Source organism: Scophthalmus maximus, chromosome 1 (genome assembly GCF_022379125.1).
Source record: "Scophthalmus maximus strain ysfricsl-2021 chromosome 1, ASM2237912v1, whole genome shotgun sequence".
Classification (NCBI taxonomy): Eukaryota; Metazoa; Chordata; class Actinopteri; order Pleuronectiformes; family Scophthalmidae; genus Scophthalmus; species Scophthalmus maximus.
The window spans coordinates 20,051,291-20,077,603 of record NC_061515.1 but is presented as its reverse complement, the minus strand read 5'-3'; the positions used below and the strand labels follow the sequence as shown (position 1 = coordinate 20,077,603).

The window sequence follows — 26,313 nt, the reverse complement described above, 5'->3', positions numbered from 1 at the left end:
TTGTTCTTCCGCCATTTTTGGTCCTCACTTGAAGGTATTCCTTACTGACAAAATGAAGCCATCAAATTTCAATCTTCATGGAATTCTTTTCTGCTGCAGTATTTCTGTGTCTTGCAATTCCATCACCTTGCTTTTGGAACACAGCTGACGTACCAGACAGCTTTCCTTTTGTCTTTGACCTCATTTAATTAATTTGGTGTAGTTTTCTAGTTTAATATTAAATGAACAGTATTTCATTATTTCGAATTCCAGCTTTAATGGCCTGAACCAGTATTGTCATGGGATGTACCCTCCCAATTAGGGAGACTGTTGACCCTAAACCTTTGAAATTCATTTCAGAAAGGCTGGCTAAGAAGGCTTTTTTTTTTTTTGCCCCACACCTGCTCGTAAGATCCCCAGAGTCTCCTCTCTCAGGCCTGGCAGGAGCGAGTGACCTCTCCTTTGTGACTGAATTAATCCGTGGGCCTGAGATAATGGCCATGTCACAGCCACCAGCAGGATGTGGCAGGACAATAATCAGCCCGCCGCCATGCCATTTCAATCCCCGCGGCAATGATCGCTTCGCCTCGGAAAAAAAAACATGTTGCTTCGCTCATTCTCCAGCATGCATGAAATGAGAATTAAGATCACAACCCTTACAGGCGTAGCAGACAGGCGCACCTCAGTGATCACTTTTGATGGTTCTCGGTGGTTTTTGGCACAGGAGGGTATATTTTTTCTGAATGGTTTCTTAATTATGATGGAAAGGTTTTGGAATGTTGTACAAGACGTGTTAGGAAATCCATGTATAGCTGTATATTGCAAAATCTTTAGTGGAACGGTGTTGATTTCATATGTGAAGTGAGGTCCTTTTCTGTAGAATGTGGCAGAGGTCAGATATTGTATTTTAGAATGCACACTTAAAGTGTGGGGCCGGTCTGACTTACAGAATTGCATATTCTCAAAATGAGTGTGCCTAGCCAGCCAAGACCGAATAGCAGTCTCTGAACAGGGCGTTGGGGATGAAAGCGCAGTTGCGTACATCTCTTGGTGATAGACAGCAGAATTGTAAATCTGTGCTTTGTGCTGAGCACTTGAGGCACGAGCTGTTGTTTGAGCACTGCGAGCATTTGATTTTGTACTGCACGAACAAAAATGTTCTGTGTTAGTGCATGAGGGGAGGGAGGAAAAAAAAACAGTGACAGGAGCCCTTGTGAAAAATCATCTGCTCCCAACCCCTTGTTCCATAACAGTGAGTCTGAATCCAGCACTCCTCCTCAGCGGAAAACCTCAGGTCGTCAGTGCAGATGAACTTGGGAGTCTCTGGGGAGGAGAGTACAGGAGGAAACAAAGTTGCGCTGCATATCAAAAGCTGCAGCCACTGTGTGACAGAAGAGGGCCAGCGGGTTACCACATCCTCTAATTAAGTCACAAACGGTGCATTTGTTGCAGCAAAGAAATTTCGCTCTGTGACTTTTTTTATAAAAAGGATTCATAAAGGTTAACGCATCCTGCTTTTGTCTACGCATGCAACTTCTAGATCCTCATCAAAGCTCCTAATCATGTCTCGTGTGAATATTCAAATGTTGCATAAATACACAAATACACTGTAAGTGTGATAATGTGACAGCTGGCAAGTCCACTAGCAACTGTGCTCTGCTCTAAAAATGTTTGTCAATGGAATGATTCCCACACAAGCAGCTGGTGGAGGAGAATGGCTGGACAAAGAAACAGATTACTTCCATGTTTTATTTTTTATTTTTTTGGCCCCTGCCTCTTTTCATGGAGTAATGAGAGGGAAGAGAAGGAGGAGATGGTGCAGAGTGTTGAGAGAGCAACATCCACAGTAAACCTTTTTCTTGCTTAATGTTTTAGTAAATCTGACAGGCAAAACACCTACGTACCTTCACTAGAAGGCTCTTTATGTTGACAGTAGCCTACATAATTCTTGGTGTTTGAAGCTGCTATGCCTTGTCGTGACATACATCCTCTATTTTTTTTTGCCCGGAAATCAGATACTGCATCAAAGGCCTTTAGGTTTTATTACTCTATCGCTCTTTTGCTGAACTCATTCGAGACAACCCCCAGTCACAGCAGAGCATCCCATCACTAGTGGGCTCACCCATCTCGGTGTGCCGATAGAGGGTCAGTGAGATAATCAGCCAAGCTCAGCCCGATCATTCGCGTAATTGGTCTATATTATTCATGGAGTGACGGCATATTTTGAATCTGTTGGGTCATCGAAAGCAAACCTCTCACCCCCCCTCTGTCCATTCTCCTGACCTAGAAAAAGCACTTCACTGCTAGGCTATTGTTGGCATGACCGATGCTTTTCTGGCCATTTGCAGTAAATGTGAGGGGAGCTAGAAAAGACAACGCTGCGGCAGCCATGAAAACCAGCTCTGAGCTGCTGCTTCGTGCAATGTGTACCTGCTACAATCAAAAAAGTAGTTGCAGCCCAAAATGCTAAAATCACAGTGAGGTCTTATCAGCCTTTGATGGCAAGAATGCCACTGACTATCCTCTGACTTTGTCGACTTTCTGTGGACCTCCTGGACACTGAAGTTGTGAAGCGTTTCGCGGCCCCACTAAACTGACGGGAGCGGCCTCTCATTAAAATATATTTAATTAGCTTGTCTATATTCAGAAAAATGGCTGGTCATTTTAATTGACTGTATTAACCTAATAATTTGATGGGGACCTTTTCGTCTTGATGGATGACCTTCTTAATACGTAAGATAAACTGCCGCATTCCTGGAAACGGAGCCACTCAGGTGACTCATTAAAACTGTCAGTGCTGCTCCACTTATTGTATTCTATGCTATTTATGTTATAGCTCACTTCTGATCAATAAATCCTCAGCATTCAGGGCTGACGAGACTGTCGAGCTCATGGACACCTTTATGTAGATTGCCAGAGCAAAGATTTAGATACGATGTTCAAGCTCTACATTGTTATAGATGTTGTTACGTTTGTTTTTATGTATTTCTTAAGTTTCTAAAGGTAAAATTGAACTGTGAATGTGACTTTACACATTTTGGTAAGGTATGAATATTATGGGCAGTCCTTAGAGAGAACAGCTCTTTGGGCAGGATGGTGTGAAGCAAATCTTAGTGTCTGAGTGACATCTCTGAAATTATGGTTGCCCCAAACTTCTCTGAGCTCTCGGCGTGTCCAGAAGCCACACGCAGACGCAGGCTGCAGCCTGAAGACAGAGGGAGATGAAAGGGATAAAAGAAGGAACAGAAAATAGTCACTATAGAGAGATTATAAAAAAAATAAGTCTAATGAATTGGACACAGGGCTGAGAATTGCAGAGGACACAAAAAAATAGAAAAAAACCTCAGCATAGAAATGGTCGAAGCTTCTGCATGAATTTTATCAGAACAAGCTTCTGTTTTGGAAAAGGGAATGGGGATACAGGCATTATCTTGCACCTGTGTTTCCATAAATATGAACACAATATCTGAGAAAATGGGATTTATTCTATCACAGTGTGATGCTCCAGTTACTGCACAATCTTGGATAGAAATCATCTTTGTGAGGGAGGATAGAGAAGACAAGGGTTATGAGACAATACGCGGGTCACACACTGAAGTCTATGTTCGCCTGAGTTGTACCGGGGGATGTCTATGAATATTTTTTTGTTGTCGTTATTTTACTCTCTAGGTGAATTAGCACGTCTTGTGTTCCTTAAGAAATAATTTTGCGAATGGCTTCCCCCTGGTTCTAGCACCTCTGACATATAGAGGCTTTGACTGCGAGGGGCAATTGAAAACCTGAATTGAGGACGTGGCCCGTTCACCCCCCTTATTTCTATCATGGCTGATGATTGCGTTGCCATTTGGAGCTTTTTCCCCCTTCTGGCAGGTCATCTGCCCTCGGACGCAGCCTCAATCGTCTGACTGGCTCTTAACAGGTTCAGTGTTCCATTTGTGGACAGAAAAGGTCCTTTGGGAATGTCACTGTCATTGTCTTACAGTTCTTTGGATTGTAATATATGGCTACATCGTACCTTGTCATGTTTTTTTCATTTTGTGTTGTGATGCCAGTTGTTTTTGGTCTCATCGGTGAAATAAGAATTTCATTCTTCACCTGAACAAAAAAACCACAACCTAAATCTTGCCCTGGTTATGTCTTAACACAAACACCAAGAATTCTGCAAGCATATTATTTGTTTTCACATTTTTCTTTGGAAAAAGAAGAAGAAAGATTTGATTTAGGAACCACATTAAATCCATTGATGAACTGTTTAGTTAATCTCCAAAAACTACTATACTGATCTGGCTCTATGCATAGTTTGTTAATTTTTTTCTATCTGCAATGGGAAATGGACAGTGTAGAAGAAAGGTTAATCATCCAGTAAATGTGATCAAGTTGCATTCTCTTACTAATTAGCAAATTATTTCACATCTCCATACAGCTAAACATCTTTGTATTTTCACATTGCTGCATGTGTGTGTGAGCCTGACATGAGTTTTATGGTTCTGGCACATACTGTACATAGAGAGACATCCATCATGGCCACCGCAGCCTGAGGCATAAGAGGCTTAAGGAAGGAGACATAAGTCACAAAGCAGTTGGTGAGCAAAAAGCAGAGATACAGAGAATGGGTTGGAGAGAGGGAAGATAATAGGTAGCTGTGGGTTGTGGCTGAGAGTGTACATGTGGCCTGATACTGTATGTCGGCACGATTGGATGTGGTAGGATGAGTTGAATCAGGCGCGCTCCTTCTCCCCTCCAGCATGAAAGCAGGCTTGTTATGCAACTCGGCCGCTACATAGGACTGGGCACATAGGGAGCCAGATGGCATTTGAACAGGCATAGTTTGACGGACTGCTCAACAAATTCAGGTTAACCTAATGGCAACGTTTGCAACAAGTCATTTGGAAAAAGTTTATGAAAAAAAATATTACTACACCGTACTACTGTAATACAACGAAACAACATTGTCCTTCTTCTAAAAGCTTCCGGCTGGCACCATATAAATAACAGTGAAAATAAATATGAAATATTGTGTGAAACATAATTTACTCTTCACTTTCCCCAAACAAAATTGTTTTTTCTGATCTGATGTGCGTTGCCTCACACTCTCGGTGATTGTTAGAGACCGCTCATGATGCACCTCTCATTTTGTCGTTCCTGCTATACATCAAAATGCGGTGTTCTACATTCCCCAGTTTTCTGTGCAATCTGTTGACGCCTGAAGGGCTATGCTCTTACTTTGAAGGGTTACTCATGGTTTTTCAGCATTAGCTTTACCGGTCATACTTTGAGGGTCGTAGTGGGGTTGGGGGAAAATCCCAGCTGACATAAGGTGAGAAGGCAGGGTAGCGTACACCCTGGTTCGCCAGCCTATCACAGAGCTGACACATGATACCAACAGCCATTCACATTAACTGGTAATTTGGAAACGATAATTGAAACTACTTGTGAAAACCCATGTAGGCTCAGGGAGAAAATCTATCATAAAGAAAAGTAAATGATGGAGGTGAATTTAATAATTTTCTAAATGCAAAGTGTGGACTTAACTAGAGATGACACATTCAACGTTATTCTAATATGCTTTCCGTACATTGCTTCATATGTTGTCAGCCCTTTGAGACACATTTGTGATTTTACACAGTGATCAGATGAGATGATGATGATGATGATGTGATGAATTGGAATTATCGTCGAACAGAGAAATTTATGACATTTGCACTGTCCCTCAGCACCTCGTGCCACTGCTCACCTGAGAGACAGCTTCAAAGAATTCTGGCTGTTTAGTTTTTCTGAAGCTAATTTCTTACCGGATATCATTTTTTCCTGCGCTTGCTAACACCTTTGAAGAAATGCATAAGACACACGAGTTAGGGTTAACACAAAACTGTAATTAGTATTTTATCTCCTTCATTCGTTTTGGTCACGTTCTCCCCACTCTCACTTCTTGTCTTTGTCTTTCTCTCTGTGTTCAAGGAAAAAAACAACTCCCTTCAACTCCTTCACAAAATCACAAACAATTAAAGCTGACATTTTTTTTGGTTTTGTCTTGGGGCCTATCTGCTCTGTGTGCTCAATACATTAACACACATGCACCCGGAACAGCACACCACCTCCACGCCTCCCAGCGACCCACACACACAGAAATGAAGATATACTGTACACATACACCCCCGCACACTCCTATGTCGAAAAGAAACACACAAAGGCCTGTTCTCTCTGTGCTTTTCATTTGGCCATGGCTACAATGGGGCTTTCAAGGATTAGAGAATCACATTTTAACGTGACTGCCAGCTGATTGAACACGTTCCACGCTGTCATTCAAACACTGGATTTAGCCGGCTGCTGAGTGGAGCATTGCGTTGAGCCCGCTATAGTCTTCTCTAGATTTGGTCACGCTGATTGAGCACGTTTCACCCACTGGTGCACACTGGGTCCAGATGTTGCTGAGTCATGTCACCGGGCCAGCTCACTCAGCAACCCCTCCACTGTGACCTTACTGATCCTCAATTTAAGGAATGTATTGATTTGGCATCGTTACAAGAGCTTCAAATTTAAAAAAAAAAAAAGGGAGTTTTGAATTGATGACATTAAATTTCACTCTGCATGTTTTGTTTTTTTTCCATACTGGATAGTCAGGGATTTCAGATGGAAGATCCAACAGTGATTATTCCTGCTTTTCCAGGACAGCGTGCTGACTACAACTTAAATCTGCCTTAATAGAGTTTATGGGCCTTTTATGGCAGTGGGAACGAGCTGTAAACTCAACATTGATATATTATCACCCTATAAGGTGATAAGATGAACGTGTTAGGAAACTGTTGCCTATGTACACATCTAGCTGACACACAGCAACATTAGCGTTCATTTTGATTCATGTGTCTGGCAACCCCGCTTTGGTCTCCACCATCACCTGAGGGATTTTTTTTTCTTAAGCTGCCAAGTAACCAGTTAGCTTTTGGTGCTCTGCAGACAGTGTCGTGTTTAAAGGTACATGAAATATTGAGGTATAAACGAGTTCACTGGGAAAATGAGGGTGTCAAAAGAACTTCCCTCAACATTAATCCCAGCCAGTTGAGGAATCTGAACCAGCAGCATTATGAACCAAATTCCTGGTTCTCTAACTTTGAGTTTGGGGTCCATTATTGATTCTTATTTAAGTCTACCGTTTGTTAGGCGACCTGACAGTCATGTACGGTATTGACAATGTCTGACACGTTACAAATGGCAAATCAATGGTTTCGTTTTTTGTCTTATTTCGCTTGTCTCCCATGCTCCTCAGAGGAGCTGATAATTGGAGTTGATAATTGCTACCAGGCACATAACATATTGACCCGAGCTATGTAATAAGCAGCTGAAAGAAACAGAAAACATTCAGTTCCTGAAAATTGATATAATTAGCATGTCTCTTTTTGTCCCCAGCAGGTGAGACAGTGTTGAATAAACAATTCTCCAATGTCATCTTTCAAAACCAGTTAGTATTCTCATTAAAATGTCAATGTATACTCGCTGTGGGGACATTTGTGTATTTCAGCTTAAAAATACCAACTGAACGTTTCTATTTTCCAGGTTGAACTTAATTATATGATTCACGCCAGTGAATGGGAACGGGCCCGTTTTTCTTTTTTCCTGAAGGGTTTTGTGAGCAACTTATTACGCGATCAATCACATACAGCATGAACAGACCTGGATCAATTAATAATTGAAAAGCATTAAACTACTTGACGCACTGATCGGAATCAGCCTTAAGTCAGAGGCAGGCAGTGTGGAAGGTCGGCGGGTTAAATAGACATGATTAATCAACCAGAATAGTAACTGCATTCATTTGAAACACACTGTGTGTGCGCGGGTGCACGCGTTCCTTCCCTGAGGCTCTTATGGTGACTGCCATAACAACTGGGTTACACAGCATCAATGATCGAATACATTGATAAAGCAGCTCCTCAACCCCAGCATGTAGCCCCCTCAGGTTAGTGGCAGTGGCAGTGCCCCTCTACTGCCATCTATAGACAGCCTTGCTTCATGACAGATGGCTCCCAGTGATAAATGCCAGAGAGCAGCTTCACCGTGGTGCGACTGCTGGCTGCAGCAATCTTCCCCCGAGAAGCAGCAGATAATCATTTCATCATTTCCCCAATTATTGACAGGCGCCCTGAGCTCCACTGTTAAATTTCCAGTGTTGTAGAGAGAATTACCATCCATTAGAGTATTTAACAGCGTGTGTGTCACTGTATATAGGTGTGTGTGTCTGTTTCGAGTATAATGTTAACTAGACTTGGGCTAAGGATGAGGGGCTCAGATATGACATGCTCATCAAATATCCCGCTTCACTCAGTGCTGTGGCGAGCCTCCCGCTGCGTCAAGAGGATCTACCCTAAGAATGACCCTGTCCCCACTGAGCTGCCAATCATTACTTATTAAATTAGTCATCAAGACACAGCTCCACCTTGCTGTTCCGCAATCCAAACATCCCCTATATGTCCCTAGCCAACTCTTAGGCTGCATTTTTTTCCCCACGTCCTTCAACTTGACAAATTCACTGCAGCCAAGATCGAAAGACAGTTTTATTCAGCTTTCACTTTATCAATAAAAAAAATGTCCAATGGAACCACCTATTGTGTGGCTTTACAGTAGCGCTTACAATAGACCAGCCTGATCCTTGATTTGTGGCTCTGCCACTGCTTGCAAGATCTTGGTCCATGTTCTACCGTGTCATTAAGGTGAATGATGTCTTCCAGCGATACAGGATGCAGTCAGCTAATTATTTTTATTTTCTCTGAGCCAAAGACAGGGAGGATCTCTGAATGAAAATTATTTGTCAACAAAGGAAAATACCAGTGCTGTTAAAAGTATTTACTGATCTCTGCTGTTTCTTAGCTTGTTACATTTCCATCCCTCTGTTGTTCAATTCATATGCCATTGTCGAGAGTGATAACTTCAAATAGCGTTACAGTACCTCCGGCTGAAAGGATCCCATTCATTGTAAGCCTGACTGACAGCTTGTCACAAACAGATAATGTGCCGATTAGAAGGTACAAAGCAAATCTGTCTCAGAGCTTTGTCAGGAGAAATAGCTGCATTGTTCTTACAAACAGTAACTTTAAAGGAAGTTAACTATTTTTTTAAAGCTTTGTTTGTGTAAAAAAATAAAAATGTAAAATGCTTCTTTTCAAATAAGGGACAAGATGCACAAATAAGGTAAAACCTCAAGTTACAGATTACATCAGGGTCAAGGGGATGAAAACACAAGCTCCCTAATAAGTACCAGCAAAATGGGTTATTTCTAAGATGCAAATTATTGATATGGAGGGATATTTGCTCATTTAATTGCAATAATTGGTGACATGCGACAGAAAATGATCCTCAGATATTATAAAAATCTGACACAAAAGAGGGAATGAACCACACTGCGAAGCAAACTGATCCTTTTTTTTAAAGCAATTTTGTATCAATATGTCCCTTCAGTCAGCAAACAATGAGAATCTTTTGTGTTCTGTTCTTTTGTAATAACTAATCAATTTTTCTCTCTTTGTCTTTTCCCCTCCCTCTTTCGTTCTCTGCTCCAGCCGCCTTGCAGGTGTCCATATCCTTGAACAAAGTGGAGTTAAGTGTCGGAGAGTCCAAATTCTTCATCTGCACAGGTACAAATGCTACAGACTATCATTTTGTGTGTGTGTGTGTGTACTGTATGCATGTGTGTGTGTTTGTTTGAAGGGAGATCAGAGAAGAAGCAAGGGGTTATATACTGGCACTTGTGAAGTCTGTTTGTGGTTTGTATGATTGTAAACACAGCACAATCCATGCCGTCCATATGGCGAGTGACTCTGTGACCCAATAGTGACTGGATCCACACAGGGGACACCCCCATTCCCTCTCGTCCCTCCTCCTCAGTGTCCTCTCTGAACGGCATATAAACACTCAGCCATAACAGAGAATACAATGCCGGTGCCAGGGGCTCGGTGGGGTGGCAACACACTCTGGCAGGCCCGGCCCGCCTCCTGCTGACTGCCTCTTCTCTCCCGCCAACCCACTCAGCGTGGAGATAACAGCCGAGGGAGTAGAGACACACTGGGAGGAGGGTCAGGGTGGCGTTAAGGGTGTGCTGAGGAGGACAGAATGGGAGGTAGAAATAGACGGTGAATGGCAACAAACTGGCAGGAACTGAAAGGCTAAGGTAGAAGCTTTCAGAACTGAGAAGAATGGAAAAATGCTTTGAGGCAAAAGAACGCTAGCCACCATCCACTGTCAGAGTACGTGGGAGGAAGTGTTTGTGTCACTCCGTGCTTTCTCTTGCCTTTTTCCACCGCTGGCATTAAAACCTGTTGTTTTGTTTTTTTCCTTCATTCACTATGTTCACATGCAGTGCTGCCAACTGGGGTGGGCTGAAAAGCAGGGCAGAACAGTCGGAGGCATACAGCAAAATCCCAGTGAATTTGATACAAATCATTTCTAAAAGAAGAATATTTTTTCATCCTCCATAACCACAACCAACAATTGATTTGCTATTTTAGAGTTTTTCATTTGAATATTTACTGCACAGATAAAGGAATTGATATATCGGTGACATAACTTCATAAATTAAATTAAATTTCTGTCATTTTTTTGTCAATTGGTTTAAGATATGAAGATTGAGAAGATTCACATAGTTACCACACTAATCCAATTATTCAGTGAGCCCTTGTGCGCCGTATGGAAGTATCACAATTCATTAGGTTCCTCCACCCTTTGAGTTCTCTTTGCATTCATTTTAAAAATTCTGGATTAGACTTTTTGTAAGAACAGAAACAAAGAATATTAAATGAAAAAACAACCTAGAGATTTGTTTTTCGCCTTGTGTGAGCTTTAAATGATTATGGCTTTATGGCGTGACAAATAAGGAGGTGGATAAAGTGGTGCTTAACCTTACCTATGACTGAAATGGCAGAGAGCCAAAACACGTGTTGGCTGCAAAAAAATGCGGGCTCAGTAGACAACGCAGATCCAACAGTGATTGTTTCTGTGTGGTTTTCTTCATATATATGTCTAATTAGAGTTTTTAGGTCAAACCGCTTGCTTTAGTACACCGATGTTGACCTACTGGCCAGATATTGCTGAATATTAAGAGATTCAAAGTGAGTCTTACCCCAGGATTCTGACATTATGTCAAGCTCCACACAATGCCAGTGCTCCTCCTTTCTTATTCTTGTTTCTCCCCTGCTTACTAATTCCTTGGATATATCTAAATCAATTACCACCATGGCTCCATTTCCAGCCACTAGGGGCCCACCATTGTTTCGGCTTGGCTAATTTTGGCTCCAAGGGATTCGTTGAAAGGCTCCATCATTTCAGTTGCGTATTGCTCCCCCACTGCTAAAGACGATCGGAAACATTGTCTTTTAGACCTCCCTGATACAAATGTGTTCTTCCTTGTCCTGGCCTAATTTAAGTTGTTATGTTCATTTGCATTTCAAAATGAAGCTTAAACGAGCTGTTGGTTTGGTTGACAAAATTGGACAAAAGCGGATGATTAGTTGTTGCTGTGCAGACATTTTGCGAACACCTAGAAAAGTGATCATTGTTGTAGACAAGAGTCCATCATTGAGCGTTCCTTCTTGCCAAGTGTTGGTAATAATGCCAGAGGTTATGCAGATTTTAAGAGCGGTTTGACAGAAAGGTCCACCAGCTATTCATCATTCAACGTTAAAGACACACTACACACTTCTGTCTTCTCAGATCACCGCAAATGGGCTGTCAGCAGGACTGCTGTTTTTGTGCAGACATTAAGAGGCAAATCAGCGAATTTTTCACCATTTACATGTTTGAAACAGTGTATGATAAAAGAGAGGGATGCTTATATTTATTCCATAATCTATTTACTTTGCTTGACGTGCAGGACAACCATGACAATCATCAGCAAAATGTTGCTCCACTCCAGCACCAGCTCCTTACACTTCCAGCTGGTAGCTGTTGAGAGGAACTACCGCAGCCCTCTGCTGCTGACTGCTGAGCAAACCGAGTTTAAGAGCTGTGCCCAAAGGCATTTGTTAGGCAATAGCTAGTGAGGGAAAAGGGAGCTTTCAAGCTGCCTCCATTCTCTCGGGTACAAAATGTGAGTGTCACAAATCTGTATTGTCTCTATTTTATTTCTTTCTCTTTCTCTTTCTTTTTGTTCCCTCTATTAAATCCTCAGAGACTTGTCTCCAAGAGACTGGACGAGCTTCTGTGCATCTCCGGTCTTGTTCAAGTCTTCTTTTGATTGCTGGGCTAAGTAATGGCCCTCCACACCGACAGGAACATTTCTTAAAAATAAAATCACTGGAAAAAATCAATCAGTAGAAGTTTGCTCTTTACAGAGTTGTGAGTCTAGTAAGAAACCAACCAGGTTAATCAATCAATTGTGAGATACAGGATTATCATCTTTTAGGCAGGCAGACCTGATGATCCTGACATACCTGGTAAAAATCAGTAAGAGTGAATCTTCATAATCAGTCTATCTCTCTCCCTCTCCTTTTCTCACTGACACTCTTCCCTAGCTATCGGCGAGCCGGTCAGGCTGGATTGGTACAACCCACAGGGTGAGCGCATTTTGGCCTCCAAGCGGATGGCGCTTCACACCGAGACGTCACGATCCAGGCTCATTATTTACAATGCCATTATCGAGGACGCAGGTATCTACCGCTGCCAGGCCACGGACGCCAGCGGTCACACGGAGGAGGCCTCGGTCGTGCTGGAGATCTACCGTAAGCTTGACAGATAACATATAGAACATACACATTTACCTGAAGATGCTCTTCGTTAGTTCTCTCTGTGTGCATTTGCATTTTAGCTCCATGGTACCTTTGACTTATTATGTGAGCTTTTGTGCGAGCGTGTGCTGCACTCATTCTTGTGATTACAGTATAGGGACAGCTAGTGATACCACGGGACTTGGATCCTGCCAGGCATAATGGGGGATGTGGCACTGAGGCTAACCTGCCTCGCTGACCCATCACTATTTCCTGGGAAAAACCTAATGTCATGAGGCCGGGGTGGCTCAGTGGTAACAGAGACTGTTCCATCACAGGTTTCATCATCGGGGCGAACAGTGAATTAACTGCTGTTTGCCCCATTGAAGTGTCCTTGAGCAAGACATCCAATTTAACACCAACCTAATCATTCCTTTGATAGCCTTGGAAAATAATTAGAATACATAAGTACAAAGCTGTTGCTACTATAGGGAACACTGAGGTCATGTCCAAGTAACCTGGAGGGAATTACATTTGACAAAAAAAAACATATTACAGGTATTTTATTGGCAGAAGGATTAAAAATATTTTAGATACAGCAAACAATTTAAAATGTATTGTACTGGACTCAGATGTTATACATCATGTAGTAAAAATACATGTTAAAACACTAAAAAGCCCAATTAAAAACTACTTAGTTTAATATAGTTTAAAAAAGTATAAAAATATAGCTGTTGAAGAGTTTGGGGGATTATAATGGGGTCCTCCCTTTTTTCAATGGCGTTTGATGACTACAGTAAGTGAATAGCTCTGCAGAATCTCTGGAGAATATGTTTTTGAAAGAGCTGAATAAATGTGCGATGCCACCGCAGTAACAATGATGGCTTGTTTACTTTCACATTCAGCCCACATTAAAGGGCCCATATTATGCCCCCTTTTACACAAGTTACATTGGTTTTCAGGTGTGTGCACTACATGTCTTTGCCATTCCATGTCCAAACACCTCAAGGATCAAGCCACACAGCACCCTCCTCTTTCTGTATAAACAGCCCTGTGAGACTATGGTCGATTCCAGCGCTTTCCTGCTCACTCCTCGCCCCCCTCCCTTCGTGTTCCGCCTCGCTCCTCCTCGCTCCGCCTCGCTCCTCCCCGGGGCTGCTGCGCAACTACGGCGTTGCGCTGCCATGACAACAGTCGCACGTGACAAGGCACATACATGACGTAGAGACCCGGGAGGCACAGCGAACACGTTCTCAGTAATTACACACAGAGCACAAGGGGCTGGGCGATAGAACGTTAACAACATCCCGGCCGGCGGAGTTCGCGGCCGGCCGTGACTCTAGCTACGCCGGTAGCCGGTAGCCGCGAGCTCCGCCGGCAGCCGCGAGCTCCGCCGGTAACTAGTCTAGCTTGGCCATGCCCGCGGTCATCGTTCGCTTGCGAGGACAAAATGATGGCGTAGACGTGATCTGTTTTTTCCGCACTTCAAGGGGGGAGGAGCTGCTCAGGTTGGGGGCGTGGTCGCCCCAGTAGCAGGAGTCAACTTACGTCACTTGACGCCCGGGCTGTGAATGGCTCGTTTACAGACCGTCTGCACGATCAACCCAAACCACGAATCAACGACTCATTGTTTTCTTTTCATTCTCCGTGGGCTGGCAGACACCCCAGATAACCAAATATACGTGGAGGCAGGCTGAAAAGGTGCCTGGAGCATAATATGGCCCCTTTAATCTATTTCTAAAATCCTCGCTCATTCTCAGTTCAGGTATGAAAGTCACCTTTCCCAATACTTCCAACACTTTCTGTTGTCAGGTAGCACATTGACATGAAATAAATTACCATTGTAATGCATGCAAAAGGCACATACACAAAAAGATGACATAAAATCTGAGTGAATTCTATGATGTTGGGGACCCAGGTCTTCTGTATGTTTCACTGAAGAGAACGTCTCGGTGCAGGGATTTCATTACAGGAGACACAAACACTGGAAATCAGCACCTGCTCTGCAGTTACCTTTTTCATCCTCTCCCAGCAAATCATTAGGGAAGACATCACAGCCTCAATCACACCTGCCACCCCTCAGCCCTCGCCTCATTCACCGCATAACCAGCTCCCTAAAACCATTGTTTCCATGGCAACCAGGCGTCACTCACTTGGGCCCTCGGTGTAGATTGCCTGAGCAGCATGCGGATGAAAACCCGCCTAAAGCTCCAGCCAACCGCTCTGCCAGCGCACAGCCGGAGCAGGCGAGGACTCCTCAAGCGGTGCACTGGCCTGAGCGCTAAAACATGTCGTACATGAAATGCACGACCTGTGGGAGACAAAGTGTCGTCACCCTCTCACTGGTTGCTGACCTCCCGATGATAGCCTGTTATAATCATGTGGTGGATCAGTTCTGAATCCAAATCTCAAAGCGCACTTTGGTTAACATCATCGTCACTGTGCTTATTTTATTGTCTAGTTGCCACCATGGCTCTAGTGATGGCAGTGTCAGTCAGTCAGTTCAATAGTTACTAAAATACCCCTGGATGGATCCATCTAAGTTTGTACCGGCATCCAAAATGATTCTCATGGGAGTTTTTACTTTACAACGGACATGCATGGTCCTCAGATCCTGAACTCGAATGACTTCTATTTCTCTAGTCCCATTATGAGGTTCAGCCGGTACAATGCTAGGGACATCTCTTTTCATATCCACTCAGTTTATTAATGGACAAGTCAATAATTCTTCTTAAAGCCACTTTTATTTGGAACCAGCAAAGTTTCTTCTGTAAGGACAGGAAACCTGCGTCCGAGTTGAGAGATGTCTAGAGAAATTGTCTTGTCAATGAATCAGACAGTTGGTGGAAGATATACTCTGCTGTACTGAGGACATTCTCATTTCCAGTGTGCACTACTTACTCTGGAGGGCTTGTTTCCCTCCCTGATTCTCTTGTAGAGGTGTGTGAGTATAAGAGACAGGGAATGGATACAAACAGGAGCAACAAGCGACGCTAGACGTGTTTGAATCTGAGAGAGAGAGACGAGGGAGTGAAAGAACTGAAGATTTTGGAAATAAAAAGAACTCAAGGGGGGATTTGATAACAAACCAATAGAGGGAATGACAAAACATGCAATGGCATCCTTGAAGTTAATGAAGACACTGAGATTCCAAACACGTTCGAAGGCGGAGGGTGCAGTCGGGAGAGAAAGCTCATTTTAGGGAGCAGCCTGGCATAAATCACACAGTAAAATGATAATGGTGAGGCCTCGCTAATGGAAGGGACTGATAGGGGAGCTGTTGTTGATTTATTCATATGTTTACAATACAGCACACAGTTGATAGCAGGTGGTTGCAGCGCTAGCAGTGCCAGAACCAGTGCACATCAAAGTGGGCTATCCGAACCGGGGCAGGGTCCGAAAACGGATTTCATGCTGTGTGTGGAGAAGTGCTGGTCCAAGAGAACAGTGTCCTCATAAAAGCAACTTGTCAAAACAGCAAATGTTTGTCAAAAGGGAGGACACAGCATCAAAACCGGCACAGAGAGGAATCTGTTCCTGAAGTGCCCATGAAACCAAGTTATAGTGAAATGTTTGTGCTTTTTTTTTGTCATGGATATGATTGGTAGCTAATAAAATGGACATTCTTCTGTGTCCTGTGTTGTGTCATCAGAATTGCCTCATCTGTGTCCCAGAAAACAGTCAAAGTGGGATTAGCTTTTGTCTTATTTGATTATTTGAGTGAATGCTACCCATCAATTTCCAATGTTCCCATTGTTTTTTTATGTGCCTGTTTCCAAACACATTGAATCTGCACTGCTGAGCAATACATCACATGACAACTGTGCTTGATAATGTCGTTTTTAGCCATTTAAGCGATATGGCACATTGATGGAAGTGGTCTGTCCGTCTGTTGTTTGGTAAGTCCATTGAAATATCTTGGAAACTATTTGGAGGGATTGTCGTGACATTTGTTGCAGACATTCAAGTCCCCCTTCTGGATAAATTGTAGCACATGCTGCCACATGACCATCCCAACACTTTTACCTGTATTATCTGTAAAACTAGGAAAGTACCTTACATGCTTAACTTAAATGATGTAAACCAGACAGAACTCAGAAGGAAATGCATTTTAAAGCAACTTTACAAAAAGCCCTTACCTTAAATTATGTCTCAAAACAACTGTAGTTGACAGGACAGTAAGAATAGAGGAGATTTTGTTTCATATTTTCCTTTTGATGTTCAGACCTACAATACATTATCTGCTTTCAATACAAGGGGGTAAAAAGTGTTCAATCTTCATCTTGTTTGATCTCACAGAGAGGCTGACGTTTCAGGATATTCAGTCACCGCAGGAGTTCCGCCACGGTGAAACTGCGGAGGTGGTGTGTGATGTCATTAGCTCACCGGTGCCCGTGGTGGTGTGGTACTACCAGGATAGGGAAATCACAGAGGAGCACCACGGTAAGTCGTTATGACCTTCTTTCACAATTGAATTATTTGTCTTTACTTTGACCACTGCTACAATACTAGTGGGGACGAGATTAATTGAAGAATAATTCCAATAGTTAAACAGATACTATAAAGGATCAAAAGTCCAAGAGCAAAGTGACAAATTCAACCTTGTCACTTTCAACTTATTAATTTACGTTGCCAAATCCAATGACAAAACACCCAATCACTTCTGATGAAGAAGATTAGTGTGTGAGTGCTAGAGTACTTTTGCAATGTAATTTGTTGTTCCACAACAAATTATATCTGATTGTTCCAGCAGACTGATCGTAAAAAAAATAAAGTTCTGAGTAAGCAGTAATCTTCTAAGAATTACATTTTGAATGTAAACCTGCCAAATATTAATTTTTTGAGGGGGGATCTCTTGAGTTCCATTGTGCCCAATTCTCTCTCTCACTGAATAGATGTGCTAATGTGCCAAGAATACGGTTCTCTAAGAAATGCCATTTCCTTCTTTTGTGTGGATTCACAATAAGACAAGGATATCAAATTCTATGAATAGAAACCCCATCAGCCCATGAGGAGGCAAGAAACCATGTTAACAAGCGACTGAGAGGATGGATTATAAAGCAGGTAGATGATGACACTCAGAGGTTCTGAATGATATGCTAACCAGCAACCTGAATATTTTTTTGGGAAGAAGAAAAAAAGTCTTAAAATTGGTGTAGGTCTATGTGATACTGCTAATTCAGCCTGTACAATCATATTGTCAGTTATCTGTCTCGTTTAATCTAAAGCAGATGTATGTAACTTCTGAAGCACTCTTCTGAAATCCCAGCCTTTTCAGTTGCTTTAAATGTTTTAAATATCAGGAGGGTGTTGTCCTTAATTTGCCACAAAAAAAAGATAGATTTACTTTCAGTAATATTATTTCCTGATAGGTAAAGTAGTAAGAACCAGTGGACTCGTATTCATTAATTCCTCTTCTCCTCCTCCCTGATTTACAACTCTCTACACCGCGTCCCCATCCTCCTCCCAGACAAAATGCGTGCCTGAACACTGATTAGAAAGAGTGACCCCTTGAATCTGTCACGTTTTTTTAATTGAAATTCAAATCTTCAGTTGAACGGTAATGATGAATCTTGCAGGAGAGTTTTTTTTCTGACTTTTTTTTAATCATTTCTCTCTAATTATAATGCAGGGTTATAAATATCTTTGCTTGAGAGAAATTAGATAGTGGCCTCATCACTCCCGGCCATCTCACAGTGGCCACACAGGGAGAGAGCGGAGACGATTTGGAACTGTAATTGCGTAGGTGTTTATCTGTGTGAACTTTATCAGGTAAATGTGCTGAAATGAAGATTGACAGTCCAACCACTGAAGAGTGGAGATGGCAATTCCCTCCTGCTGTTTACCTAACGTTCCCCTTATCTCGCCTCTCTCCGTATCACGTGTTGTTGTTTTTGTGTCGTTTTCCTCCTCCCCCTCACTCTCGTTCTGTCTTTTTCTATTCGTCCTCCTCTTCGCATATGTGCTGCGAAGGCAAGTTTCAGGTGTTGGCTAACAACAACCTGCAGATCCATCAGGTGACCAAGGCTGACGAGGGGGTGTATCGCTGTGAGGCCAGTGTAGAGGCCCGTGGCGAGATCGATTTTGTGGACATTGCTGTGGTGGTCAACGGTGAGTTCCAATTTGAGTTGATGTAAACTACAGTTTTCACAAATCACATAAACTCACTGTCTCCATTTAAATTCCAAGCAGACACTGTGTCAACAGATTAGCATGCAGGAGGGATTGAGCATCATCTGCATACACACGTTTTGTTACTGTTGTCGAACACCACTCATTCTCTTACTATGCATTCAAGTCTGCAGGTGCCAAAGGTTAAAATACAATAAACCCGCATGGTTGGTTTATCGAATGGACACAGGAGCAGCTTTGTTTGCTCATTGGCCTCATGATGCGTGCTGTCAGTTTGTTGATGACCACTGTGGTATTGTTGAGCCTGAGACTATAGCATGAAGATGACAGATGTCAGAGATTGTTTACACATGTTTTGATCATGTACACTGTCAAGTCAGTGATTCTGAAATGGCACGTGCAGGAACTGAGATTGAAATTAAGTGTGAATGCTTGAAACTTTCGGTTGTAAAATCCGAACAGAGTTGTCAGCTTTGACAGATTCAGCTCCCCGGACTCGGATGAGTTCATCATCTGCTATCATTGCTGTTTTGTTTTTTTGTTAATTCTTTAGTGTGATTGAACTTTTCAATTGGCGATGGCTTTGGGCTCCATGGCCCAAAAATCGAACGATGTCATTTTAATTTTCTCATTTATCCTCATTTTGAGCGAGTCACCTGAGACTGCTGAAGTGATTAAAAGTGATTTTGCCGAGGCCCCAAGCATCTTGAAACGGTGGAATAGCTGCAATATTGTCTTTGCGTATGTAATGCTCTCCCACCTAATGTAAAAGCAGAGCAGGCCCTATGAAATGTATTCGTTAGCACACAACTTACCTCACTTCTGAAAAGATCCAATGAGTCTGCTCAATGAGGCACAGCCTATTATTGCAGCGACACGGCACTTGCCATGTGGTGCTGAGATGGGACAGTCTGCTTAGCACTTTGCCGAGTATCCTCAGGGAGCCACACCCTCAAGGAGACACTCTAAAGTGAACTTAATTTTGCCTCAAGGAGACTCGTTGTCACTCTTACACACGTACCCCTTAATTGAGCCTGAGCAAGACCGATGATCTGATGTGTTCGGATCCAAATTAATTCTTATATTGCTTGTTAAATATGTTTCTATCCATCTGTTTTTATTTACATTTTTTAAACAAAAAATAACCTAATAACTTAGTCAAAATAGCACAAACACATTTTGATTGGTGCTCAATATCAATAAAATGTGTGTGGCAAATCCTAATGGAAACTGACTCTGTGAATACATCATGACGTACAAGCTTCAGCTCCGCAGAAGAGATGAGAAAAGGTGGTGACTGTCAAGTTTCTCAAATTAAAACATAAATGCAGTATTTCTGCCTTGTTTGCAACATAACTTCCCATCTTTTGACCTCTGCTCTTTTAATGTCGCCTTGTTGCATCCTGCAGAAGGGAAGTGAATGTTAATGCAAATGTAAATGAATTTGCAATTTCTTTTGTAGATACTGTGGAAAGTTTAGATGGAAACTCAACTTTTGTATAGTGAAAGTGTAAATCGGCAATAGGTGTGTTTACAGATTATTACTCTGCCCTCCTGTAGTTAAAAATCAATACCCACAAGTTCCTTTTTTTTTTTTTGCAGCTCTTCAATCACTTTTCTTACAAACCCCAAGAATGTATTGTCCTATATTATCAAATTGGCATTTAGTTTTGGGGTCAGCAGCTACTCCATGGCCCAGAGGACCTTTTAGTTATGCTTCTGGCCTTAAAGAGCGTACAGAGTTGGTCTGAAGGTGACCGAGATGGAAATGGTAGCATTAAAATGCCACCTACTGTCATGGGGCAGGTAAATATGAGCTGCCTGCCTCTGTCAGTTGAAGTTGAGTCTATGTTCAGTCATCCACTCAGCCCCTTGTGATAATGCTCAGAGACTCCCGTAGCTGCCTCGATCGTTTTCTGCACATTCCTGTCGATATGTGTTGTGCAAGATGTGTAAGAACAAGGTGGTGGATGTGCAGAGTGCCTGTCTTACTCACCAGGCCATATCACAAACTAAAAACATTTTTTGGATCCAGGTATTTGCCTGCTGTTCAGTAGCAGCCCCTTTGGTCTCAGGAGTCTCCCCAAGGAAATGCTTTCAGTCCACAGAGGCCTGTGATGTTCAGGAAAGCCATGTATGCCCTAACCTACAGGTTTAGGCATTTGCAACCTCTTGAGAATCTGGTCAACATTTCTGTTTTCTGCCCTCAAGCTAGAGCTGTGGATCTCGTCTTACTTAGTTTTATAGGACTGGAAGCACGGCAGATTTTTAATCACATTTGCTCTCTACATCAACTGGGGGGGTATGTCACTTCCAGAATCCACTCAGATTATTCCGCTTCTATGGTTTGGAATTGCATTGGTAAGGTGGAACAAAAAGACCCATCGTAGCAGAGGAATTCCAAAGGAAGACGAGGCCACAAGGGCGACCATTGAAATGACTGTATCGACAACAACCTGGACTCATCTAACAACACAGGCCCTGAACTCTGGCAGTTAGAGATGGTGTAGATTGCTCGGAGGCTCAATGAGTGTAACAGACTGTCTGCTACATGTTTTATCAATCAGCAGCGGACAGGGAACTGTCCTGTGTTGTGGTGCCTCAGGATATGGCAGTGAGGTAACAGACACAGAAAAAGTTTGTCCAGTTGTGTGTCCTAGTGGTTCAGTTCAAATAGGTACAACCATACAACATGTTCCCAAGAGCTTGAGGACTCGTACGTACTTGTATGGATGAAAATATAAACACCCAGCAAAAAAAAAAGAGTTATATTCACGGACACCACATGACAGGGTTAGAGAAGAAGCCCTTACTTTAACTGATAGATGAGGCCAGCAATTCCAAGTACTCCATGGGTGAAAAAGGGTTTACGAATTTAAGAAGCCCTAAGGTGAACCTCAGAGCACTAAGCCAACTTTAGTCTTGTTCAGTGACACTGATGAGGAAAAGGAAAGTCTCATACTTTCCATCCTTCCATCGACCCATACATTTGCTTAAGTGTCCAGTTAATCTGACCTGTATGTGATTTGGAGGAAGCCAGAGCACCAGGAGAAAACCCATGAAGGCAGGGGGAGTATTTTGTATTCCCATTTTGAAAAAGATGTCTGACAACATCTTTACTGTTGTTCCTAATGCATTAATGGTATGTCTACAAAAATGAAGCTTTGCCTCTTGAATTACTACAGTTTTGTTCATACAGCACAAACATACATTTTCTGTATTAAGTGACAAATTTTATTCCTGAGCCGTCTACTGCACAGACTGATTCCAGCCGAGCTGATTGAAGGCCACAATGTTTTTAACAGTTAATTTTAACTGTCACCTACAATTGAACTTGATCGCCATCTCTGAGCGGGGCGCTCCACAGAGATATACTGAGCTTGTAGCACCAATATGTCATGCTGTTCTTTTGACATGGCATGTCAGAGCAAGTGTCGGTTCTGCTTACTTCAGCTGCACGTTAGCAGACATTGCTTTAGTCATGCAGAACAATATTTTGTCTGAGAGCGCCGCTGAAATAGCTGTAAAATAAATATTCATGGTTCTGTCGATAAAAGAGTGGTTTCTTGCCCATAAGCATTCGGCAAATGGAGCTCCACTGACCAACTGCAGCCCCCAGTCTCCTGTGTATCATCAAAGCAGACCGTAGATGAGGATGATGGCGTATCAAGGAACACGGCCACCCACTGAATGGCTAATCAACCTCAGGCCAAAACACATTGTAGAGAAATAAGCTAAAACAACAACGACAAGGCTTTGATAGGAAATGTATGAATTGGTTTCTAAATTGTATTGTGGCAATGGAAACCTGACGTAATTAGGTGATTTATAAGTGTAATTTGTCTCTGGTCTTGTTGTCAGTAAGTTTTTAGAATTACAAGAGCTATGACACAACAGTTTGAGTTTCCCTCTTCCACTGTCAATCCAAGAAAACAGATAACAGTATTTCCCAAAATGTTGAATTACTGCATTACTTAATGAAATGCAGAATGGATTGATTATTAGATCAATTAAGATTATAGCTCGTCCACTCTCTATCTTTGGCTCACGTATGCCAACCATTCCATTTTGATCCCTTCAGTGGAGTTCAAGTTTATCAGCATTAAAGATCTGTCTTCTCTCCATTCCGATGACTCGCTAGCAACAGTTGTCGAATTTGATTTGTTTCTATGGCAACTCACAGTGATGCAAAATGGAGGTAACTTCTCGATCAGTGGAAACTACCGGCTGTGTCCTTCAAGATTTCTTGAATTATTTTGCAGTGGCATCAATCATAACTGCTGGCTGCCTCAAACAGAGAATATAAAAAACTGTTTTCTCTGTTGCATTACATTCCAATTATGGATCAGCTTTGATTCCAGGTCTAGAGGGCAAAACAAATCCTTAATGAGCACTCCGGAAAAGGTCTTCGCTCAAAACATTCTCAGGCTGAATATCTAGTCGGTGTTACACAGTTATGACATTTACAGAAAACATCTCATGACTTCTAAATGTGGCTGATTCTCACTTCGTTGAGGTGCATTACTGAAAACCAGTCCTCTAGCTCCTCATGGATGCATTTAAATCTGTCCTAGTGAGTTTGTGTCTTGGAAGTACTGTATATTTGCAGCGAACGATCACGCTCATGGGGACTTCTGTAAACATCACAATATCTCCACCAGGCCTCTGAAGTTCCAAGGATATGACTAATACATGAAATTCATGAAGCTTGCCAGATTCTTTTTGAACGCTTAAACCCTGTTGCTGATTTGCTCTTTTGAAGTCTTTCTGCTTGGCAGTGTGTCTCATTAACAGGGCCGATCCAGCATGGTTCACTAATGTGGGAGTGTATTGCACAGACAGAGAGGGACACTGGAGAAAGGAGATCTATTGGCATGGAAATCAATGGTTATTGTGTCAGGCAGATGCTTGCTCCTCTCATTCATCCGGTCAGTACAATTGGAAAGGACTTAGCGTTTGATTATTGCTTAGGCCGTTTTTTTTATCCTCGGAAGGATCACTGTGCCTTGATGTGTGTCTCAGTCAAGCCTGTGTATCCTTTTGTGTGTGACAAAAAACTGTAGGTTTTTGTGTTCAAGTATTCATTTACACACACTAAATACTATGGAATTTACATGTACCATTATGTGTTATTCACTTCCACACAAATATACACTTGTGTTGTCAATGTAATTGATCTTTCAGGAAAGACTACAGTACACTGCAGTGCTTTGCTTCATTAGGTTTCTGTGATGATGATGTTTGATGAAAATTGCCTATTTATTTTCCCAAGTAAGAAAAATGTCTCTTTATTTTTTTCTTAACAGTATATTTCCCCAGCTGTTTTTCATCAGAAACTACATTTTAATGAGACTTTCAGCCACACGTCTTATTTGATTTTCATCTTTCACCACGTTGTTTGTAGATCTGTGTGGAATAAATGTCCTCCAGGTGACCACTTACAAATTCAATTAATTAACGCTCAATAACTCGCACACGACGAATGAGGTCTGTTCACAGTTTTCGAAAATAAAGCAATGCAGCTTTGTCTTCCCACAAAGTGACCTTCACTGCCTTCCAACCCCTTTTTTTCTTTGGATCAGAGGACAATAAATGGTGCTGAAAGAATATCACTGTGCAGATGCTAGTAACAATCACACATATTTGGTGTTAATCAGAACACATCTGTGAAAGAGATTTGAATTCTCATTACCTTGATTTGCTCACGCTTAAGTCACGCCTTAACAAGGAATGGCTCCTCTGTTTCCTTTTTAGTGTTTATTGAGTATTTCAATTTTATGATTGGGACAATTAACTTTTGACTGTGTTATCCAATTTCAATTGTTCACATTCCATTCAACTAAACATGTAGTTTATCACAATCTATATAAGAAAATAGATAAGATATGTATACCTTTCAAGATGGTTTTATCCATGTCAACCACTTCTCCAATAGAAATAAGGTATGTTGTTGAACATGTCTGGACATGAGTCGCTCACATGTTCAGCCTCAGTTGGAGGTGTTCAGGTGGTGCACCTATTTGACTCTCGTGTTTTTTTTGTGTTTTATTTCTATTGGACTGTCATTGTCCTCACCTACCAAATGGAAGCAACCCGAAGGACTAAATGCTCCAGACGTGCTCAGTCATGCCGTGTGACTGGACAAGGCTACAGCAGAGCAGTCGTAGTGGGAGTTGGGGGGCAGGCTTGAGAAATGGACTGACACGCCTGATAAACATGCTCCTGCTATAAAACTGTCATCCGCACATCACTGCAGAGGCAAGAGGAGAAAAAGGCAGAGGCTGCTCTCCCTCTGCTCCTCTTTCACTGAATGACAAGGTGACAGCCCTCCGCTGATTGGATGGCAGGGAACAGGCTGCATGTCCGCGACAGCCTTCACCACATACAGTCGATAGAGTCATCAACACCTCTGCTGCTCATCGATACTGCTGTAGTAGAAGATTTGCGAGAGATACTGTATTTATATGTCCATTTCTACACTTATTTACCAGCACATTCAATCGAAAAATATTCAAAATGATCCGAAAAAATCCAAAGCTGTTTTAATGCATGATTCACAGTATGTGAGAATATATGGCTTATGTTATAATAACATGGAACAGTTGGGTTTTTTTCTATCTTGCATTCCTCTTTGTGTCCAAATGATTTATATATATTATTCATCTATTTAGATTTAATTGAGGTGGCAGCATTCAATAAAGAAAGTGCAATTTTGTAAATACAACACTGATTAATAGAATTACATTAAATATTAATTTGTACTCGTAATGAAAATGTAGAGTATATATGACTATAGCGAGCACAAGCTTTCTCAGTTTGTATTTGCAGGTCTAACCATAAAACTACAGCGACAAATCTCTCTTAATTTCAACACAGCCGAAATTGGTCAAGAAAATATGAACAATGGCTGGAGCTCAAGAATTTGACAGGGACTAAATAGGCTATTCACAAAAGAAAAGCGCTGTTCTTCACAGACGGTGCAGTTGTGTTTGATGTTGAATAATATTTTCTCTGTTGGCATTGTTTATATGGATTTAGCTGAGCAATTCTGAACTAGACGGTAGTATTACAGTTTCACATCACTGTGCTCAGCTCCTTTGTGATTTCACCAAAGCTGGGTCACAGTCTTTCTTCAAAATCCCCCATTGGATTACTGACAGAAGTAACGTTTTCAGTGAGTGCTTACAGGCCACTTACAAGGCCAATTTATTCCATTTGAAAATGTCTACCCTTCACCACATTGTTTGATAAAGACTGACATTTCTTTTGGAATATAATAATATCGTAGCTTTTAGTCCCAATTCATCATGTGTACTCTCAGATTCCAATTACAGCACCCCTGTCTGACTGTGTTATTTTCTGCTCTGTTTTTGTGTCTGCAGTCCCTCCGGTGTTGTCAGTGTCCCAGCAGTCCTTCAATGCCACGGCTGACTACCAGGAATCAGTCACCTTTACTTGCATCACCTCTGGATCTCCTGACCCTTTGGTCACATGGCACAGGTACCTTCTCCTGCTT

At 42.1% G+C, this 26,313-nt stretch overlaps 1 protein-coding gene across 4 annotated transcripts in view; it reads left to right on the top strand.

Annotated features, from left to right (window-relative positions):
- The window catches only part of LOC118312164 (neural cell adhesion molecule 2-like), a 223,051-nt gene that overhangs the window by 147,553 nt on the left and 49,185 nt on the right, over positions 1-26,313 (top strand). For all 4 annotated transcript variants that reach the window (XM_047335336.1, XM_035636543.2, XM_047335338.1 and 1 more), the window contains exons 2-6: positions 9,528-9,602; positions 12,474-12,680; positions 16,965-17,108; positions 18,639-18,776; positions 26,180-26,297. In XM_047335336.1, coding sequence (XP_047191292.1) covers positions 9,528-9,602; positions 12,474-12,680; positions 16,965-17,108; positions 18,639-18,776; positions 26,180-26,297 — 682 coding nt within the window. The remainder of the gene's footprint in view (positions 1-9,527; positions 9,603-12,473; positions 12,681-16,964; positions 17,109-18,638; positions 18,777-26,179; positions 26,298-26,313) is intronic.